The 23,208-nt window shown below is 38.1% G+C and overlaps 1 protein-coding gene across 2 annotated transcripts in view; it reads left to right on the top strand.

Annotated features, from left to right (window-relative positions):
* Positions 1-8,443: 8,443 nt before the first annotated feature.
* pth1r (parathyroid hormone 1 receptor) overlaps positions 8,444-23,208 on the top strand; it is a 75,469-nt gene continuing 60,704 nt past the window's right edge. The window contains exon 1 of one of the 2 annotated variants that reach the window (XM_057334318.1): positions 8,444-8,496. In XM_057334318.1, coding sequence (XP_057190301.1) covers positions 8,494-8,496 — 3 coding nt within the window. In that variant the 5' untranslated portion in view covers positions 8,444-8,493. Of the gene's footprint in view, positions 8,497-13,990; positions 14,346-23,208 lie in introns of those variants that run through there. The other variant, XM_057334317.1, reaches the window with a different exon arrangement.

The raw sequence follows: 23,208 nt of genomic DNA on the forward strand, positions 1-23,208 counted from the left end.
ATATGCCAAAAGGCAGTGGTGGACAGTAACGAAGTAAATTTACCTGAGTACTGTACTTAAGTACACTTTTTGAGTATCTGTACTTTACTTGAGTATTATTTTTTCTGAGTACTTGTACTTTAACTTCACTACATTTGAAAGACAAATATCATACTTTTTACTCCACTACATTTATAAAAAGGTCCAAAAGTAGAAAATGGTTTCTATGCAGCGGGGTTTCCTGTGTGCGCAATTTATCTGGCTTGCGATCTTCCAGGACCTTTTACTGTTGCCAAGTATTTCAGTTTGTCTAAGCTCGCGGTTTTCCGGCAAGCTTTGAATGGCCATTTGGCAGATTTTTTTAACGCAAATCTGGCAACTCTGGGATCTTCCCCGCTAAACTAATGTAAACGTATAGGCGCTGCTACACCGTTGATAGCGCTCTAAAAAGGCAAATAGAAGAATAAAATACGAAAAAGGCACGTTAAAGTGTGGTGTAATCATCTGTGGGTTACGATCAGTCAAAGATCGTAGAAACATTGTCATGAAAATGATCGGCATAACGGCTAAACGGTAAATAACCATCACATACACCTTGAGCTACGCGTGTGTGTTAACTTCTGATCTGCTGCTATATCATTTAAAGCGATTTGGAAAATGAATGATGTTTTTACTGAAGTAACTATAGTTGTATTCTTGTTGAAATAAAAACAATAGAACCCTGCCCAAAATACAACATAAAATGTAATGGATTTAATGGTTATAATGGGAATTGTACTATGGATACATGTTGTCTACTTGTACGTGATGGATTCTATTGGTGGGATGGTAAATCGTATTGGAATAAAACCCCAAACACACTACAAAGAGGAATTTAATTAAAAAAATCTCATTTGAATTCTTTAGTAAAACCACAGCAACTAAACATACCATAGTTTCATTATACTAGCTATAGTTTATGTTTGTAGTTAACTTATGGTAATACAAATGGTAATAAATCCAACAAACACAGGGCTTCTACACTTAACTATTTACAAGAACCTTACTACTTACTGGTAAATTGCTGCTAAAACTGGTAAAGGGAATATACAAAATATAAGAACACTGCTCATAAATACATATAGGCCTAGGGGGCTAATGAGGATATAATTAGGCTAAATGATCATACAGGATTATATCTAAACGAAACATATATGTGCTAAACATGTGAAGCTCTTAAAGGAGTTGCTCACTGCAAAATTTGCCCCCATTGACTTTCCATAGTAGGAATAAAAACTACTATGGAAAGTCAATGGGGGCAAATTTTGAAGTGAACTACTTTAATACAACTGATACTGTGAGCTACTCGGTGTATTCAGTAGGTTGCTTCAGAGGCATAAGGTATACGACAATAAAACAATGCACAACTGACATAAAGGAAATTTACTTTTAATACTTGAGTACTTTTAAAAGCACGTACTTCTGTACTTTTACTCAAGTAAGAATCTGTCTTTACAACTTTTACTTGTAGTGGAGTAATATTTGACCAGTAGTATCTGTACTTTCACTCAAGTAAGGAAGTTGTGTACTTCGTCCACCTCTGCCAAAAGGTCTCGAGTAGAGGTCCCGAAGAGACCCGTTAATGTGCTACACAGACCCGACCCGGACCCGTCCAATATTTTGAAAGTTGGACCCGAACTGGTTAAGACCCGAGAAATGCCATCTTTATGCAGCCGCCATGTTGAAATCGAAAGCGAGGCAGAGGTGGGAAGAAAACCGGAAAGACAAATAGACTGCAATGGTTTGGACAACCAACCTGGAGTTATTAAAATGATTTATGATCTCAAATGTGACAATATAAGCATAGGATGCATGTAACACTAACTATTTTACTTGACCACTTAAGCTGTACCATCACATATTAGTGACTGCCATAAACGGGTTAATTCGCGCATGTTGATGTGCTGACCACAAGGCTGTGTTTCTGACAGGGATTTATCTTAGTTCAGGATACTAAGGGCTGATTATTCTCTTACACGTCTCATTTATGTATCAGCTTTGTCTTTCCGTGCCAGCTGCATATAATTAGTTGAATAGTTACTAAAGAACAAGTAGTAGTTGCCCTAGGAAAAAAACAATTCATTTAAAATGCATTTCTTTCATGCTAAGTATAGTTTAAATGTATTAACATATTTACTGACATGACTTACTGATATACAATTATAATTAAACTTTATTTGGAGTACTACTTGGAGTACACATTTCTTCATATTAAGACTTTGTTTAAATATAAATGTGTTCTAATGTCACTTTTGATAAGGATTTTATGTTTTTTTGATTAAATCAATTTTTCAATTGAAGATACAGTATTTAAAGTGTACCTGAAGCATACTTGCAGTAGTTCAACTTTAGCACAATCAATGTATCTTTAGTTGGACTTCAGCACTATTTCTATTTATTTTAAAGTATATTAAGTACAAAATTAGTTGTTCCAATTTAGCAGACTTTAAGTATACCAATTTAGTATATCACAAATACAGTCGCAGTGTATTTTCATTAAGTACATAAGATGTAAATGGATTTGCAGTATCCTGCATCATGTCCTGTAAGGTATTGTCTAGTCCGTGTAAGTCAATTGTTTTTTTTTTTGTCAAGCTGCCTGCGCTGGGGTTTCTCCGTGTCCAGTTCATGACAGTGCATATTCCAAACAAATTGAATTCAATCTGATTGAGTCAAACTGAATAATTACTGTCCAAGCTGCAAGAATGACCAAATACAAAAGCTGTAAAGTGATTTAGCACCTGTTGTGAGAATGTTAGAGTCTTTATCTAGGGATAACAGTCTGAGCACAGTGTGATATGTTATGGAGATCTCTTATGAAACTTTAGAGGAGATTAATCTGAGAATGTAAGAGTCTTTATTGAATGAGAATAATCTGAGCACAGGCTGAGATGTTATGGAGATCTCTTCTAAATTTCAGTGGAGACAAACATGAGAGAATGACATTTTTGTCTCAGGAGAAACATGTGAGAAGCAGGAGACTTAACCTTATGCCTCAATTTGATGTTCATTTGATCTAATTTCTGTCTAGGAGAAAGATGTGAGATGAGAAGGAGATCTCTTGTTTGATTTTCCTTTCCTCTGGGCATGCTTTGAATGACTTGTCTTGACCATGGCAAAAAAAACTCTATAGAGCTGATAAAAGTCTATGGAGTAACCACCACTAACTCGTGGGTTAGTCATTGTTCAAAATATTTAGTAAATTATCCTACACGAATATTTGCTTAAATCAGAATCACCCCAAAAGTTTAGAGAACCATCTAGTATTGAGGACATGTAAAAGTCCTTCTCTTTATAAAGAGAGAAAGAGATGCTGATGGGTGGGTGCTGATGATAGCTGCAATGTGTGCTACAGAGTCCCGTGTTAAAGGGGTAAAATGGTGCGAATACATGTTTTTCTGTGTCTTTGGTGTGTTATAAGTTGCCCATGCATGTATTAGACACGTAAAATTGCTAAAATTAAAGTGTCGGAACAAAATATGTATTCTATCTTAAAGCGAATGCTCACCCGGACCTGCCTGAAACGCCTCGTGTAACCACACCCCCACAAATCTACGTCAGTTTGTGGTATGAGTTGACCAAGACCGCCCAAATTAATACGCAAGTAAGGTGGGCGTACCTGTCAGTACAACAGCTTTGGAACCTGATGTTCCAAATATGGTAAGAGGCGTTACATTTCCTTCTCACAGTTGCAGTATTCGACCAATCACTACGCACTGGTTAACTGGCCAATCATAGCACACCTCGCTTTTCAGAGTGATGAGCTTTGTAAAAAATCTGCGTGTTTCAGAGAGGCGGGGCAAAGAGGAGATACAAACATGCACACGGTATGTGGAAAATACAGCGTTTTTTAACCTTAAATCGTGTATTCACATTGCATTACATCTAAAACAAACCATAATATTCGTTTTAGCCGTGTCATATGACTCCTTTAAAGACATTGTGAGATCATGTGTGTTCAAGTCCATACAAGGTATCCGCTGAAGTGGCTGATAGCCTGTAAGCACCAATACCATCAGTTTCATTGAAACCCCTCAACGCGAGTTCATTTCTCCCCACTCGCCATCTCAGTGTGATAGTGTGTCAGTGTTGGTGTGTGCAGAGATTGGCAGGGATGCACTCTGATTCAAACCCTCGGGGGTTTTACACCAATCATACTGGTGTCCATAGAGTGGCTGGAGAAGTGTTTGGTGTAATTGCCCTAAAGAGTATGAAAACTTTTGAGAGGCAGCACCAGATCCTGTTTTTGTAACGTCTGTTCCAAATGTAATAGTTTGAGCCCATCACCCAAAACCTACAGTGCATTGGTCAACCAAGTTTCAGTTACATTAAAGGGATAGTTCACCCAAAAATGAAAATTCTGTCATCATTTACTCCCCCTCAGATTGTTCCAAACCTGTATATATTTTGTTTGTCTGCTAAACACAAAAGAAGATATTTTGAAGAATGAGTGGTACCCATTCACTTCTATTGTATGGACACAAAATCAATGCAAGTAAATCGGTTTCTCCCTTGTTCACCCACCTTGTTTATCCAGCATTTATGTGTTTTCCTAATAGTAAACGCAAATAGAGTATAGCCAAGTTAAATTTTCAATATAGCATACACAAAAAAGCACAACCTCACACAATGGCTAGCTGGCCATAACATTGATTTCAGTTCTGCCAAATTGGATCTGAAGATACTCAACCAATCCAGTGGGATCTCTGAGAGAGAAGCTGTCAAATCAAGCATCTCTTCCATTATAGATTGTATACAGAACAGACACTCACTCTTCTGAAGGGTGAACCATGTCTTGTTATTTGTTATAAAGTCAGCCAATGTTGTGAGGGCACTTATAGCTGTCAAAGACATAGGACTGTTTGACAACTTAGAGGCAGTCAAAGTTCTGGAACTTGCAACTGAGGTCTAAATTATTAAAGGTGCAGTTTGTAACTATTTTGCAGTAAACTGTCCAAAAACCACTAGGCTAGTGTTATATATATTTTGTTCAGCTGAGTACTTACAATATCTCAAATGTTTCCAACTACTTGTAAATCGTGAGAAAATCGCTATTCTAAACAGTGACACGGGACTGTGCAGTCGCCTGTCAATGGCGTCATATCTGCGTTACCCTTTTCCGCCTTTACTGACGTAGAAACCACATGACAACAGTGTCGTGGACAAATGTGGAAGCAGTTTCTAGCGTCTAGCAAGCCACTAGGTTGTTTCGAGCAGTCTCTTATTTATGGACCACAAATACGCAACATTTATAAAACTTTACCTCATCCGCTAACATGATTTCTCGTTCCTGCCTCATTGATGGCCATCAGCGGTGGAGGTGAAGACAACAGATCCCATCGTTCCGTGCTCCTTCACAGCATCATCAAGCTACGGCATTGTTGTTGTTTTGATCGTGCGCCCTCTAGCGGCGGTTTTTACAAACTAATTTCAGGTGCAGTGATCCGACATTCCACAGAGCCAAAGGTTAATACAGACATCACGATTCATGTCACAGATAACTGTTCTGATGCACAAACACCTCAGAGTACGGCTGTCATGATAAACCGACGATAAATATCACGTGATTTATGCACAGCTTTTGAGTGAAGTACGGGAAATTGCTGCTGCATCCGAAAGCCAGAGGGCGCTCTCATGCAGAAACTCCAAATACGCACTGCAGAAGAAGACCATAACACGTTCTAGAATCTAGGAAATGCCTTTTTATCACTGTTACTCAAGCCTCATCAGGTATTTTTATGATAATAAAGTATATTTATAATGATCATGTTTGATGGGTGTTGCTTTTTCAAATGCACATTATAAGCGACTCAAACTCGCTCTGCTTTTAGATCGAGCAGCATTTCCTACTGATCCCAGAGCTGTGCTTCACGGACAAGCTACGCATTAAAAAAATCGTCACATTGCATATCACAGCCAGCTCGATTACAATAGGATTTAGTGGTATTGTGATAAATTATCGTGCAGCCCTACCTCAGAGTAAACATCTGTACAGTACATGCCATTATCAGAGCCACATATTGCTTTTCTATACATATCCCATCTAAACCTCAGTTGCTTATCCTAAGGCGCTGCTTCTCGTAGGTGACCCAGGTGCACCCTCCTGTGCCAGTGCACTGAGGCCAGAGTCAGGAACCTCAGCCTATCGGAAGGCTTTAATCTTCCAGCTCAGTGATCACGTATGACTGTGCACCTCAGCAGAGGGTAGAAATCTGCTCTTTAACCAGGCTGAAATCAACTGCAATGTGAGCAGTAGAACAGACCTTGTTTCCAGAATGCCTTCAATAGGTTAAATGAAAGATTTAGCATATGAGTTGGAGAGGAGTGTTAAAAAGGATTTGGATTTGATTGCCATAATCATTTTAATTGGTGATGAGTGTGATGAGCTCTGTATGTGGTTACTTAACAGATTGGATGTAGAAGTGGGAATTTTCTCAAGAATGACAGGAAATGGGAATCGAATCAGTTAGGCCTATATTAATCAAAGCTGGTGTTTTTTGTCATAATAATTTTGTCCAATTCTGATCAGTCTTAGGGTTATCGATTTGAGAAAACGTCTAGGGCTGTGCAGCTCCTTTATATTGCCATATATTTTTATTTGTATTAAGTGATTACATTTAAATACATTTAGACCAGGGGCGATTGTAGGTTTTCAGGGGGGCTCAGCCTCCAATGAGGATATATATATAAATTAGTGCTGTCAATCGATTAAAAAAATGAATCGGATTAATCACACATTTTCTGTGATTAATCCCGATTAATCGCACATAACAATAATATTTTAAAATATACTTTTACATTTTAATAATTTCACATTTAATCTTCAAATTGATGTAGAAACAACATATTTCTTTAACAGCGTCATTTTATGAAAGCTAACATTTTGATATTAGTATTGTAACTGATGTCTCTATTAAATTGATTATTTTAACATTAATTATAGCCATTCAACAGTATAATTGAGAGCTCATAGGAAATTGAAGGACACTTTACAGTCTTTAATGCTAAATTATAAATTAAATGCAGAAGAATTCTCATTAAAGCTATAAAATCACATTGATTTCTTCTTTTATTTTGTTCTTTGATTAACATTAGTGACAGGAGTCACAGCAGCACGTTTAAGAACGTGGCCCCTTTAAGAGCTGTTTCAGTACGCAGATCTGACCGTCACCGCACTCCCATTTTCACAACTCTTTGCATTCATTTAAGATTTTATTTTACTGTGCTTATTTTATTTACTGTCTGTGCTTAAGAAAATGCTAGACAAAACGGGCTTTCTGACATAATCTTGTGTGGTTTTATCCATTCAAGCACGATAGAGAACTTAACACGGATGCGCTGTCTGACAGAGATTCACCGACGCAGCCGTTACTGTACACACCAGACTGGACCTCTCGTTGCGATCTTTCTTAATTATTTATTTTAGTAATGTATACAGTATGTGGTGCTTAGAGAAGCACCACATACTGTATACGTTACTAAAATAAATAATTAAGAAAGAATATTCAGAAAAGCATAAAGACGAGTTATTGTTATTCAAATGAATATCACATTAATCGGTCAATCTGCAACATTTATAATTCAAAGTGACAGCAACAGCCACAAATCCATATAATAAATGTCACAATCAACTGCTGAATCATTATTTAGTAGGAATAACTTGATATGTTTCCCTGCAATTCATTCTGATTAGCAGGAGCGCTGTCACTCCTGTGCATTACTGCGTGTTCATATTACAGTGGTTCCCAAACTGGGGTACGCGTAGATACACGGAGGGGGTGACGCCAGGTGACGGAGGGTGAAGTGATGCTTTCATTTTGCTGGAGGTAACGTAAACAACTAACGTTAGTTAACGAGGGGTGACCGCAGACAAAACGTTTTTACAGTGGATGGGAAAGGGTCTTGTATCGCTCCCGCATCATATTACGCTGGATTTATAACAAAGAATGGCAAAAATGCAGATGCACACAACTTGTAACGTTACTCTGCTTATGACGTTCACTCAGTGTGCTGCTGTCAACTGAAGAATGCGCTAAATAACGCAGCCTAACGCCGTTTTCATAATAAGAGTTTTAAAGGGGATTATAAAGCGATCTCGAATTCTTGTACAGATTACATTATTACTCACAATATTTCAGGGGGGCTAAGCTAGAACTTTAGGGGGGCTTTAGCTAGCAACGCCACTGATTTAGACAGAGAGTCATTACATTATTACAGAGATGACCTATAAGCAATATATTTGACGTAACAATATTAAAAAAGTTACTTCCAACGCACGACTCTCTAATTTCAGAAATGAACAGCTCTCTCTAACCTAAAGAGGCTCAATACTGTCCTCGTATAATACTGAACACATCTGCTCGTGCTGCTGCATGCGGGCTCTGTTTTGCGCTTAGCGGCAGCTTGTGCAGTAGGTGGATTTTAACGTTGCCAGATGGCAGGCAGAGATCAGAGGCTATCCGATTCGATGACAATATGGTAATGGTGAGGCTGAAACATCAACCGTAACGATACGTACAGGCACACGAAATGTATGTTTGTGCGTGCCGTGCATCACGGGAGAATGAAATTGCTGGTGGCCTTTAGTTTAGATGCTCACAGCAGGGTTTTGTGTAACTGTGGAGGATTAAGCAAGCGTCATATAATGCGTGGTGGAATGATGCTTTTATTTGGAATGATGCTTAGCTTGACCTGTATATAAGGATATACTGTTAGCCTTTTTGAAAATAATGATGGCTTATTTTATATATCTCTAGATACTGAAAGGAAAGTGTTACGTTTGTAAGCTTTCAGTCAGAATAATTTTGCATTTGAGCTTTGAACTTGGTGTTGAATCTCTACAGAGGCAGATTTTTAGTGCCAAACATTTTCTGGGGCTCTCCAGCCATTCTATTTCAAACCTATACAAATTATGGTATTTATGTACCTTAATGTTAAGGGATTTTTCATAATTAAAGAAAAGCATGACCATTGGAAGAACTGCAAAGCACACCCCTAGTGGCTACATTATGCAGTGCAAACAGACAAACAAAAAATTACAAGAGTGCAGCTTGTAATTTTGTTTACTCTAAACCAGGGGTCTTCAACTACTTTTCTTTGAGGGCCAGACTCCAAAAGTATGAATAGGATGCGTGCCAGTTTTTTTTACCATATCCTAATTTCTTCTGTTATTTTGTATTTCTATTATTTATTTTGTTTCCTTTTATACTGTTTTTGTTGCTGTTACTTATAGGCCATTTATTAAAACATGCACACAAATATTGCATCCAGTATTTGTGCCTTTTCGTGATATTAAATTAAAAGGGATATTGTCTTTTTAACTGTATTTTATATTCCTTAATGCATTACTTTACCCAAAAATTGCTACTAATTTACTCACCCACAGACCTCCAGTACATCCAAGATGTGGGTGGCATTGTTTTTTCAAGAAGATATTTGGTTGAATTAATTAAAGTTAAATCAATAAAAGTAAAAAACGCAAATACATTCAACACAAAAGTAATCCCTGCCCCTTGTGACGTTAAATTAGCGTTTTATAAAGCGAGTCAATTGAACTGTGCAAGAAACTGAACGCTATTATAACATCTTCGGGTGAAATCCAATCGCATTCATGTGCCCCACGCACTTATAGGGCAGAGCCTTTGTATAGTGTGAGTTCAGGGGGGAGATGAACAGCTGTTTTTCGTAAATATAGCCGGTATACATGATGAATGCAGTTATAAAAACAACACCGTTTTCCCCTTATCTGAGACAACCTTTCACGTGGTGTACCCTTCCTACAGTTAGCCTACTTTCAAGGGCACAAAACGCGTTTGAGAACACACGACCTATCACGTGCGCAAACTGATTGCCTGTGGCTGTGCAATGCATTGCTGATTATAACCTTGTAAATAACATTAAGTTTCTTGGACTGACCGATCAAATCGCTTTATAAGACGTAAATCATTATGAGCCGCGGGAATTATGTAGCAGCGTTTTGGGCTTTTAAATATGTTTCGTCTCAGGAGGACGTGCATTTATAGCACACCGTTCTTAAAGTCTCTCCACTTATTTGAAATGTTAAGGCGGGCCAGGTAAAGATGATTGACGGGCCGCATTTGGCCCGCGGGCCGCCAGTTGACTAGCCCTGCTCTAAACCAATAAGACCACCTTGGTTTAACCTTGGCTATTAAGAAATTAAAGATTACATTTGAGATAAAATGCTTTTTAACTGTTTAAATCATAGCCACAATCATCATACAATCGTAGTCCTTGTTTGATTTAGTGTGTACTGTATATATATGAACAAAATGGTCTCTTCTTATCTCTTATCTGCTAATGCAAAATGGAAATAATGTATTGTTACAGCTTACAATTTTATATTTGCCCTATTCTCTTCTTTAATCGTTGGCATTTTTGTCTGCAAAATCCACCCTTTTTACGGCTATAAAACGTTAAGGATTTAGTTTGATTTTATATCCTTTGTTATAGTGCGTATGAAAACAATTATAATCTATGAATATAATATCTGATCATACCTATTAAATGATAACATGGAAATGTCTTGTTACAGATTACAATTTTAGATTTGCTATATTATTCTACTTTAGATTAATCTATTGATAACATGAAGTTTGCCTTTCTTCTATAAAATTCACCCTTCAATGGCTTTCCAGTGCTGTTAAAAGCCATTTTCATAAAGGCCATTTTAGCTGAAGTTTTTCTTTACTTTTGTCAGTCTATAGGTGCATGATCTTCTGAACGTTCTATTTTCCCTGGGTGTTTGCTATTTTGCAGCTCTAATGTGCAAATAGTCACATAGCAAAAAGACCTTTCCGTAAAAGCTAAAGTACAGGCCACGTGCATGGCTGGAGGTACATAAGGCATTCCCCATTGTTTGAATAGTGCAAGTAGAAATGTTCCATTTATTCTTAAGTGAGAGCAGTTTCTTTGGCCCCTTATGGTAAAGTTCCAGGAGACTGTCTCCTAATCAGTGAAAAAGGTAATATTCTCCCCCATATAACACATTTTAGCCGACACCAATAAGAGATCATGCTGGCAGAGTATAATATAATGAAGTGCAACCCCCGCCCATCCTTGATTTCAAGACATCACCTTTCTAGTCGATGCACAAGGAATTCTACCCAGGAGAAATAATGAGCACATTTCATTCTGGTTTGGTCAAGGGAGATTTTTTTCAAAGCCAGAGGGGGATATATTGATTTTATGCTGCCCTGTCAGTGAGCTTTACAGTGATAGAAGAGTTCTGATTCTTATACGTTCTACGATATAAAGTCCAACATTTTATGAATTAAACATTGTGAATTGATGCTACTTACCTTTTCAAATGTTTGTCTTTCCTTTTTTTAAGACCATAATATTAAAATGTCGGTCTAAAATGTAATTAAACTTAAATTACCGTTTATCCAAAAATCCATTTAACCAAACATTTTGTTTTCTAAAGAACACAAAAGTAAAAATTTCAAAGAATGGTGTCAGCCTCAGAAGGCACGGATCACCCGCAGTCCATTTGCTAAGTGTTTGATGCAGTGTGTTACACTCAAAACTGAAAAAGCCAAACTTGCAAATGCTGAACTGAGTAACTTTATGCAACTGTTGCAAAGTTAAGCCATTCAGTTTTTTATGTATTATTCATATAGCATCAAAATATTTACCTCTATTTCATGTCAGTCTATTGTTATGGTATCGCTTCTATAATCTCCAAAAAAAATGACAGAACTCTTTTTGATTGCTTTACTTGTCAACCAGCTCTTCCTGTCTAAGACTGGAAAAAACACAGATCTTTTTCCACATTTAAAGTTCTGAGTATATGCAGGATTACTCATGGTCTAAAAAAAAAAAAAAATTTTGTAACTCATGAGCCCACAAATTGTTTCAAATCACCTGTGTTCCTGTAGCTCAATTGGTAAATCATGACGTTAGCGGCACAAAAATCATGTTTCAAATCCCAGGAAGCACACATAGCTACCGATAAATGCTTTAAATGCACTGTAGACGGAGTTAAAATATTGTCTGCCAAATAATGTAATTTATGGACTTGATTAAATGAGATCAAGTCACTATTTATTCTTTTCAACAAAAATAGCTTTAAATACATTTTGGCTATGTGATAGTTGTGTAAATCGGATTGCCTTTCTCTCCTTAGACCAAATATTTGGTCTGGTAATTAGATTTTGATGTTGATTTTCTTTCTTCCCAACAATTATTTGCAGATTATAGAAGCTTGTTTTGGAATACATTCAAATATTTAAATCTTAGGGATTTAAGTCTCCTACAATGAGAAACAAGTTAGTTAACACAAGCATGCAACACACTTCAAGAGGATTATTTCCTTTTCTGAAAAATGATTTTTTTTAGGTTTAAAGGTTGAAGTATAAAACAACATTACATAACAACAGTTTTGGTCCAACTAAACTGATTGATAAAATGAAAAGACCTTCTGTCTCTATCAATTTTTCCTCATGTATTTAATACAAGACTGAGGTGACATCTTTGTATGCACAGTTCACATGTTTATTGATTGTTTACCTTTATACTGAGTTGATGTTATTTGATTACATCATATCTAAACGCCCATGACAGTGAAACATAAATTTACACATTTGGCAGGCACGTTTACCCAAAGCAACTTGCAGTGCATTCAGTCTATCCATTCTTTAAATGTGTGTTTCCTTAGAATTTAAACTTCAAGAGTTCATTTTAATTAGCAAATGCTTTATAGTGCATTCTGAGTCTGCAATATATGCTTTTTGCGGGTGTAAAGTTGAATTACAAGGCTGTCATTTCGAGAAATAGAGTTTGTCAAATAATTGTGTAAATAAAATCCCCCAAATAATATAAATGAAGCCAGGAAAATGTGTAAATCAAGGTTTTTCATAAGTGGACTTCAGGGACAGTTCAAGACATTTATGTATTTGATGAAAAAGCAAATATTAAAATCTTCACTGAAAGAAGCATTTCATAGACCAGCTAAAATATATCCAAACGTTCCCCAGCATTGTATTTGCATAATTTTATTGGTTGCATTACACGGTGTCGACGCGGACCGCTAAGAAATGCTCGTTTTGCCAACATAAAGTACAGTACTGAATGCGGAGCTTGTGCGAAGGAGGCGGGAGGCGCGTGTTGTATTGAGTCGAGCTGTAACGAAACGCGAAGGACCGTGAACCAATCAAATCCCTCACGCTCTTTCGTCAGCCAATCAGAGTTGTTCACGGTTCTCCGTCATACCCACCTCTTTCTGCCCGCTACTTCAATATGTATGTGCTCGAGGTGTTGTGAGGCTTATCGACGTGTGCTACATCTGGAGTCGTTTTTATCAATGAGGAGCTCTCTAAACTTACTCAAAGATATACTTAAAAGCGACAGTGACTTCTTTTTGAGCGGCGGTATCCTGACGTAAAGTGTGAATTAAAAGTAGGGTTATTTTTACAAACATTACAGTTTTCGTCATATGTATCGCAGCTGGCGTCTGTGTTCGACTGTCAGTTCCACGTCTGCCCCAAATCTAAAGCAGACTGGCATTAGAGGTAAAACCTCAAACGTTAGTTTAATCCGAAACTCACAAGCGAAACATGATGCATGTTTTTAATGAGGTGAAACCGGTTGCAATTGAGAAAGTCAACTGACATTTCATTAAAGACATTTCTGTGCTTTTGAATGAACTGGCAGTTCAAGAAGTCGCATGTGTTTTTGGCTTTAACTAAACTGCGACATCCTGAAATTGTTTTCTTGTGGCTGTATTCGGATTCACCGCATCGCTCCACAATCAATACAGCCGATACTTTTTTAGCCGTTTTGATGTGTCCTTAGAGAAAACTGGAGGCTGAGCCTGAGGGACGCCGCTTTATTATGTCGCTTTTTTACAGAAAGGTTGAAGGGAATTTTTTAAAGACCTAAAAATAAAGTCTCGGTTTCTACTCCGCAAAGAATCATTTGAACTTCCTACCGCAGAAGCAGAAGGACATAAATAGTTCTGACATGTGGATGTAATTTCAGAAAAAGGCAGACAGATGCAGAGAAATAAAACTCGAGCGCGAGAAAGAGAGTGGGGACAGTTTAAATCGAGGCTGCAGACCGGTGACGACGAAAGCCGTGATAACATATTCATAATCTTGTACACTCCGCTGCAAACGATGTAATGGGAAGGCGGACGGAGGAGAAATGACTGACTCTTTGACGGCGCTTAAGTAGACGCGAACCTAAGAAAATAAGCTTCCATCAATTTGCATGAACTAACTTTCTGTGGCGGGATGGGAGCCACGCTGGTCGTGCACACTTTGGGCTTTCTCATTTGTGGCACCTTGCTGAGTTTCGTCTATGGTCTGGTAAGTTGAACGGTATTTATGGTGTTCATTTTATTAACAAAATGTTAACATTTCCCACTGCCGTTGAGCGATATCCTGAAGTGAAAGAAGCTTACTAATGTGGCTAATATAGCTGAATTTCTTAAAGTGATGTACACTTCAGATAGTAAACCCGTGCAGAACTGTCAAGAATTAAAGACACTATGGTGATATACAGATAAAACCTTTTAATCAGATTCGAACCTGCAACCTTCCAGTTATCATCAACCCACAGCTTCAACCATTAAGCTGTGCAATAAGCCATGTTTTAGTGCTTTTTTAATTGCTCGAATACTTGTTTTGGTTTATTTTCAGTCCTTTTCTATTTTCCACTAGGGTACGTTGACTGAAGATGCTGTAGTTATACTATTTCTCTATGCTTCATGGTTCATATTAACCAAACAGACACGACAACATGTAAACCTGAATTACTGTTTTAAACTCTATCCGAGTGCCTTTCACTTTATAAAACCTTATTAAACATACTCTTGAGTTCTTTGTAGTTATAAGAAAGGATATTGATGCTGCTTCAGTAAATGGTTTCGTACTGTGTGTGCACAAATTCACTATTATCGGTCAGTAGTGAGTCTTTGTGCATTGGTAGAGTGCCCTTAATAAAGGCAGGAACTCTATTGCCATGGTGATTGGTGATAAGTGATGTGGCAGGTAAAAGATGCCGCTTCGATGTGCACTATATGCCACTCTCTGGTGAAAGTTGCAATTTGTCGCTTTGTTTCTCTCCACATGCAAAATCAATTGCATGTCAACAAGTCAACGCTGTATAGCCGACTGTAGTGTCTACAGTTGTATAGTTTGGACGTCTGATTCTTCCATACACATTTGTAAAAATGCACCAGCAGGTTGTCTAATTTGAAATAAACCAGCTTGTTTTGCTTGGTCCACCATCAAACGTTATCATTTAAGGCACCTTGCAGCTAAAGTAACTGTGATTGTATAAGAGCAGAAAGGTTCAAGGAGCAGTTAAGGTTCAAATATGTTTGTAAAATAAGACAGAATAATTATGTTCAGCTGGAGTCAAACAAATATGGCTTTACACCATGTGCACCACAAAGTGCAAATTACAGCAATCAGCACAGTTTTCGAGATATCTCAGTGTATAAGCCCTGAGTTAGAAAGTTTATCCGTTTTTAGATCCCTTCGGGTACGTAACCTAGTAGTTCTTGTTGACCAGCATTTAAAACTTGATAAACATATCTCTTCTGTTATCGGATCCAGTTTTTATCAGCTTCGCTTACTGTCCAAAATTAATATTATTTTTCTCACACCTAAAACTCTAGAAATGGCTGTTCACGCTTTTGTTACGTCTCGTCTAGATTACTGCAATTCTTTATATTGCGGTATATCTAAGTGTCAAATTGCGCGTCTTCAGCTTGTTCAAAATGCTGCGGCCAGACTTCTTTTAAAGTGTCGTAAACATGAACATATCACTCCAGTTCTTAAATCCTTACACTGGTTGCTGGTTTGTCAGAGAATAGACTTTAAAATTCTCCTCTTTTTATATAAATCCCTACACAACATAGCCCCTGTCTACCTCTCTGAACTTCTTCATCTCTACACCCCATCCAGAAGCCTACGATCCTGTGACCAGGCATTGTTGGCAGTCCCTCGCGACTCGCGTTAGGCTTAAGCGTAGAGGTGAGCGTGCATTTGCAGTGGAAGGGCCTCGACTTTGGAATGCCCTGCCTCTAGAGATTAGAACGGCCCCTTCTCTGTCTGTTTTTAAGTCCCTGCTAAAAACTTATTTGTTTTACTTAGTGTATTGACTACTGTGATATGGCCATTTTTAATTTTTAACGGGTTGTATTAAATTTTCGTCTGATCTGTTTCTGTATATGTGGTATAATCTTACACTTCTGTAAAGCACTTTGGTCAGCCTGGTGGCTGTTGTAAATGTGCTATACAAATAAAATGAACTTGAACTTGATACGGAGACATTTAAATAGTAAAAAAAAAACAGTTGATAGTTCACAGCTCTTGTGCACAAAATTAAGTAGGAAATCCCAAAATGTTTTTCAGTTCCTTTGTAGTTTGCAGTGGGATCACGGGTGTTGGGCACATTTTAATAGTTTCCACAAATACTTGTATTTTACAATGTGAATGTAGAATTGCTAAATGAATCCACTGTAGTTAAATCTGCAATGCATTACAGATGCATAAAATCTGTTATTTTGCAAGTACTTAAAAAACGTAACTCTATCCTCTCCTTACCCTGATTCGCAATGATAAATTATCAAAATAATTCCTAAACTGAGCTGTCAGGTACTATGTTGTGGGAAATGTCTGTTTGATGTGATTTGACTTCAACCCACCTGAAGATTATAAGTATGTAAAGTAAGCTGCAATTTTATGTTTCAAACAGAGAGGGCGATATTGGGACAAAAGTAGAGGACAAATTGCCTACCTTAACAATATATTAGGGGTGGGAATCGTTTGGTCCCTCACGATTCGATTTAGAATCACTCCACCCCTCTCGTTCGAAACACTGCAACGACTGACAGAAGATGGCGAATTATATGCAAGGGGACCCGCGGTGTGTGTAGATAGAAATAGCTCATTCTAAGGTAATAAAAACATATATGCATTGTGTACGCTCTTTATGCACCTCTGAAGACATAGTTATGTATATTATATTGCATTTCTGTCAATAGATCCTCCAAAAAATTACACACTGGCCTTTTAAGTCTAACCGACAGGTTTTGGGAAACGCTATTTTGCCCTTACTGACAAATCAGCTGCGGTATAACGTTAGTAAATTGAATGCGCTTTTTCTCCCTGCCTCTCACTCAATGCACAGAGCAGAGAAAGACCATCCTAAAAATGTATTTAGTTGATCTAGTTGATCAGTTTAGTGCTACAGGGCTGAATGTATTTGGTTTTCTTTCTTTCTCTATTGCTGTGTTTGCGCGTAAAAGGTCCGGATGCTGCACCGCTCTTGCAGTTGACTTCCGCCTTATTTGTTCCAAAGATGTCACGTTATTATTTTTAGTAACGTTTAAAACAATTTTTTTTAAATTTGTGAATCGATTCGAATCGCTAGCAGATTGAAATGATATATTTTTTTGAAACTATTTTTTCTCCCAGCCCTACAATATATTCAGTTAAGTATTCCTTGACCATTAAATTAGTATGTTCTATAGTGTGCAAGTAGGCATACATTCCTGATGTGATGCATCCACCATGTTTGCATTGTCATGCACATGTTTGTTGACCTATGAGCTACGTTTAAAACAACAACCACGAAAATAATTTCATAGATTAATGACAGAATACATTCTTTTGAAGTTTTATTTTGGGGGATTTTATGACTTTATTTTAACAGGACAGTAGAGATTTTGACAGGAAAGCATAGGGTGTCACAGGACCTTGAGTCGGGATTTGAACTATACCTTTTTTTACCTGTATTATTTACTGTTTCAGATCTGCATGGCTTACAGTTTTACTGGTAATCTTTAACCTAATTTGGCAGGTGCTCAGGTTTTATGGCCTACAGGCACATTGGACACAGTGTATCACCTCTGATAATGGTAAGCGCAGCTGGAGTGACTTAGTTTTATTATATTATTTAGTGCATTATATTCGTTTTAATATATTTTATGCATTTTTTGCGTGTATGTATTTGAGAATATAAATTCTGTATCAGAATTTAAGATGTTGCCATCTTCACAGTGATTTTCAAAGTTTTCACAACTTTGCCCTGTGAACTCAGCAGTATTATTTTTTGTAAGAATGCTTTGAAACAATGAAGCTGTTTACAAATACATTAAACTAACTGAGTAAAGCATGCCTGCTAATGCTTGGTTGATTTCAGTGGCGGCGCTGGAAGGGGGGGGGGTTGACTTGCTGGGGCTATTACACTGAACAAAATTATAAACTCAACACTTTTGTTTTTACCCCCATTTTATTATTATTGCACAGGTGTGCCTTAGGCTGGCCACAATAAAAGGCCACTCTAAAATGTGCAGTTTTACTGTATTGGGGGGGATCAGAAAACCAGTCAGTATCTGGTGTGACCACCATTTGCCTCACGCAGTGCAACACATCTCCTTCGCATTGAGTTGATCAGGTTGTTGATTGTGTCCTGTGGAATGTTGGTCCACTACTCTTCAATGGCTGTGCGAAGTTGCTGGATATTGGCAGGAACTGGAACATGCTGTCATCTATGCCGATCCAGAGCATCCCAAACATGCTCAATGGGTGACATGTCCGGTAAGTATGCTGGCCATGCAAGAACTGGGATGTTTTCAGCTTCTAGGAATTGTGTACAGATCCTTGCAACATGGGGCCATGCATTATCATGCTGCAATAATCAATAGCATTGATTAGTTTACTTTTGGTTATGGAAGAAATAATTAGGCTAGCGAAGGACCCTTAGGTTATGTTTAAATTACCCCATTGTTGTATGAAAACGGCGTTTTAAAGCGAAAATGATCCTCATTTAAACTGCCGTTTTCCCATGCGTTTTAGAAGAAATCTGCGTTTAAAAGCAGCTTAACCAGGGCCAGCCTAAATTACGAACAGCTGCTTTTATATTAGCTCCACTGTCAGTTGTGAGACAAGAAAGTTTATTCTCGTCTAATCCCCAATCATTTAGTGCCTCCTGCAAGGCGTCGGCCAAGTTAGCTGCAGTGTGATCCTCTGGCAAAAAACCTGTTTGTAGGCATTTTGATTTTAGTCCCCATTCAGTGTCAATAAAATGGACAGTCAGAGACATATAAGGAGTCATCTTTGTGCTCGACCACATGTCGGTGGTCAGTGAAAAATGCCCAACTGTTGAAATAACGTTTTGCAACTCACTCCGGACACGGTTGCAGGCACGTGGGACAGCTGTTTTGGTGAAATAGTAACGCCCTGGCAGTTCATATTGGCTGTCGGTTGTGGTCTCTGAAAGATTGCATTTAAACAGTATTGAAAGACACCATGTCTTTCGTGCAAACGCACCACTTACCGATGGCTGTATTTGTGTGTCAGGCTTTTGCGGTCGATTTTTCGATGCAGGACGCATTTTGGCCGCCTCATTTTTTGTGGTGCGCTTGAAGGTGTGCGTGTAAATTCAAAGTGTTACCTCCGTATGCTGCCACCCTCATCAGGCAAAGTTTACAGGTTGCCTCATTAACGTTTTCAGGTTCCCTGTTGGCATTGGGTTTAAATCCAAAATATTTTCAAATTCCACCATCTTTTTGTCCGTTAGCTCTCCTCACCTGATAAATGAAATCTGACACCTGATTCATTTGTGATGAATCTTGAGTACTTACAGAATAGTATCGTACCCTTCAAATATGCATAGTCTTTAGTTTGATCACATTTATAAAAGACAGATACAGCTGTGCGATTATTTCCGAAAACATACAACGCGTGCGGGGGGAGGGCGGAACTAGAGCACGTGCGCACCCATTGCCAACAAAACACAGACATATGACTCACTGGTTTCACTTACCAACCGCATGCGGTTCATGTCCGGCATCTTTTAGCGCTGGTACCACTCCATCTATCAGTTTCAAACGAGCTGCAATTCCAGCGTTATATCCACCATTTATATAACATCCATCACTGATATGCCGTGAACAAACAAACACACCTCAACTTCTCTCACTATGGCAAGAGTAACGAGCTGCAGCTGCAGGCCCCTCTTACCATCAAATCTTGATGGTAAGAGGGTCTTCCTATCGCTCATCGGTTGACGCGTGGGCGGGCTATTTCTTTCGCCTTGCCATGGGCGTGCTTTTCCGGGAGAATTGCCCAATAAGGGACTAAGAAAAGTTGTTACGTAACGTTTTTTTATGTTTGAAAAAAAACTTTCCGAAACCTATACGAACCTTGGGGGGAGTGCATCGAGCACAGAAATACTACGTAATACGTCCAACTTGTTTTTTGACAAGTTGACCATATCAAGCATTTAACATTGTAAAGAAGTCAGAATGCATGAAACACCGTTTCACATCCCCTTTAAGACAAAACAGGGCTCGAGACTAACTTTTTTTACTAGGAGTACTGTAGCCCCTGACAGACATTTTTAGGAGCGCAAGCAGAAAATTTAGGGGCACACCTTAAATCAGCCTGCAATGCGATTTTTGACATTCCCCCCTAAAATAGCTGTATTACTGACAAGTACTTTGATAATAAACATACTTTTTTATTTTCATGTCAGAGGGATATGACATTACTCAATACTAGGGACATATGGAATCTGCAGACTTTTTTGTTAATTCTGTGCTAAAATTTTGGAAAAATCTGCAGAATTCTGTGGAACAGTTTTAAATGCGTTTACATTTGTACAGAAATGTAAATGTGTTAAAATAATTTTAAAATACTACCTGTCTATGCATTTAGCTGCAGGTGACAGTGGTTTGGTTCTGTTCATCATTTAAAAAGAGGCAGAGCCTACAGAGAAGCTTTAAGTGCTAAGTAAAGAGACTGTTTAAACTCTGAATACACCAGAACAAATTAGTACTGAATTCATTTGAACCAACAGAAAACATGCATGTCATTTTGTATGAAATTGTATATATTTTATTGTTTATAGTGTTAAAGCAAAACAAATGGCTCATCTTAATGCGTTCTTATGATGATTTTATTGTGTTTTCATCATGTTCACAACACAATGTAAAGATAACTTCACATCAACTTAACAAGATCATTCTCCTGTCGTTCATTCTTGTTGTGAACTGATTTGAATTTATTCAGCGCTGTCTCAAGTAATCAACAGATAAATGGCATATTCTGAACTCCTCCGCGGTTAGTTTAGTTTTAAATGACTCAAATATCAAATCGTTCCTCCTCAGGCTCAAAAAATCTCGTCGTGACTGACGCGACGACAGCGAGAAACATCAGTCACCCAGCCGTGCACGGCGCGCAGCTCCGGACTATCCCCTTCTCACACACATAGGCCTACACTGGTGGACTTGCGATCTACTCGTCTTTTCACATGAGATATAACAACTAGAAAAAAATCCAAATTGGCAGGTCGCACATGCAATAGTACTTGTTAAAAAATGCCCGATGCTGGAACATCAATTCTTTTGGTTGGTGGTCTTATTTTTCTGTTGTTTGATTGTATAAAATCTATGATAAATTTCTATATTTCTTATAATGCCACAAATCTGTGGCCCCCCTGGATCCATCTTGGGGCCTCCGGCCCCCAGTTTGAGAACCACTGAAGTAGGGCTGAAACGATTCCTCGAGTAACTCGAGTAATTCGAATACAAAAAATCTAATTTGCCTCGAAGCTTTGTTTAATCCATTTAACTACAGTACACATGGAGCACTGCGTTTCCCCACGGACCGTTATTACTAACACACAGCCCGCTAATCTCTGTTCATGTTACAGGGCTCTGAAGTCTCACGCATTCACCTTGAGACACACGCATTTTAGTCTGTTCACACGCTCACACGTATTTCTCATGCTGATAAATAATTGATAGCTTATTGAAAAGGTGAACTGCTATTTTACTTAGTTTTAGTCTATTTTATGGAGTGAAAAACTCGTGTGAAACTCGTTTTCCGGTATTGCATTTTAATAAAGAAAAAGTACTTATTATACGAATACCCGATTAATCGATGTAAAAATCAGTAGAATACTCGATTAGTAAAATAATCGATAGCTGCAGCCCTACACTGAAGTAGAGAAACATGAATCACTGCCTACAAACAGACAGTGAACAAATCGGTCCACTTTGGCTTCATGCTCATGGTTCACCATCATCATGGCAAAACCTTGGTTCTTCCTGGTCCTGTTCTGTTTTTACCTTATTCTGCATGTACTAAAGACAACATGGATTTCGGCATAATGACAGTAAGGACCAGTGTTTTTACAGTTACTATGACAACTTTGACCTTCAGGAAGGATTCCTGCTGATTTGCTCTTCCATTTGTGTGACTATTACTTGGTACAAATCGTCATGATTGCAATCAGACCTTTTTTATTTATTTATTCATTTTTGATGACACTTGTGACAGATGACTAAAACTCTTAACTGCTGAGCATCTTTCATCATTCTGTGCTTAAATAAGATTCTTTGTGCTCATTTTTGTGTGTTTGTGTGTGTGACTACTTCGGATCAGAGTATGGTTGGCTGCCCATGTGATTTAAAATATTTTAAAGTACTTTCCCACCTGTATAACTGTTGGAGTCTGTATCTTCAACTTCATCTGTTGGAAGTGGATTATTGCATTTAACCACCTTTACATTACCTTTGCAGTTTATATAAAAAAAACTTGCTTTCAATTATTAATGTACATTTACATTTACATTTATTCACATTGGAAGCAATTGGATCAGCATTAGGACAACAAAAAGCATAAGTGCAATAAAACATGTCTCACAAAGCCTACTTCAGTGTACAGAGGTAAGTTTTTTAAGATTCTTTTATATATATATATATATATAAATATATATATATATATATATAGAGTAGAGTAGAAAAGATATAGATGTCAGAAATGATCGGTCAGGTGCTGACGGAAGAGATGTGTTTTCAGCCGATTCTCAAAGATGGCCACAGAATCTGCTGATCTTGTAACAGCAGGCAGATCATTCCACAAATGTGGAACCGATCCAGAGAAGGTTCGTGAGAGCGATTTTTTTTTTACCTTTTTGGGATGGCACCACAAGACGTCGTTCGTTTGCAGAGCGTAGGGATCTGGCGGGTACATAAGTCTGCATTAGTGAGCGAAGGTAGGGGGGTGCCAAACCAGTGGTGGTCTTGTAGGCCAGGAGCAGAGTCTTGAATTTGATGCGAGCGACTATAGGGAGCCAATGTAATGAAGAGAGGGGTGACGTGTGCTCTCTACGGTTCATTGAAGACCACTCTTGCTGCTGCATTCTGGA

This window comes from Triplophysa rosa, linkage group LG5 (genome assembly GCF_024868665.1).
Source record: "Triplophysa rosa linkage group LG5, Trosa_1v2, whole genome shotgun sequence".
Taxonomy (NCBI): Eukaryota; Metazoa; Chordata; class Actinopteri; order Cypriniformes; family Nemacheilidae; genus Triplophysa; species Triplophysa rosa.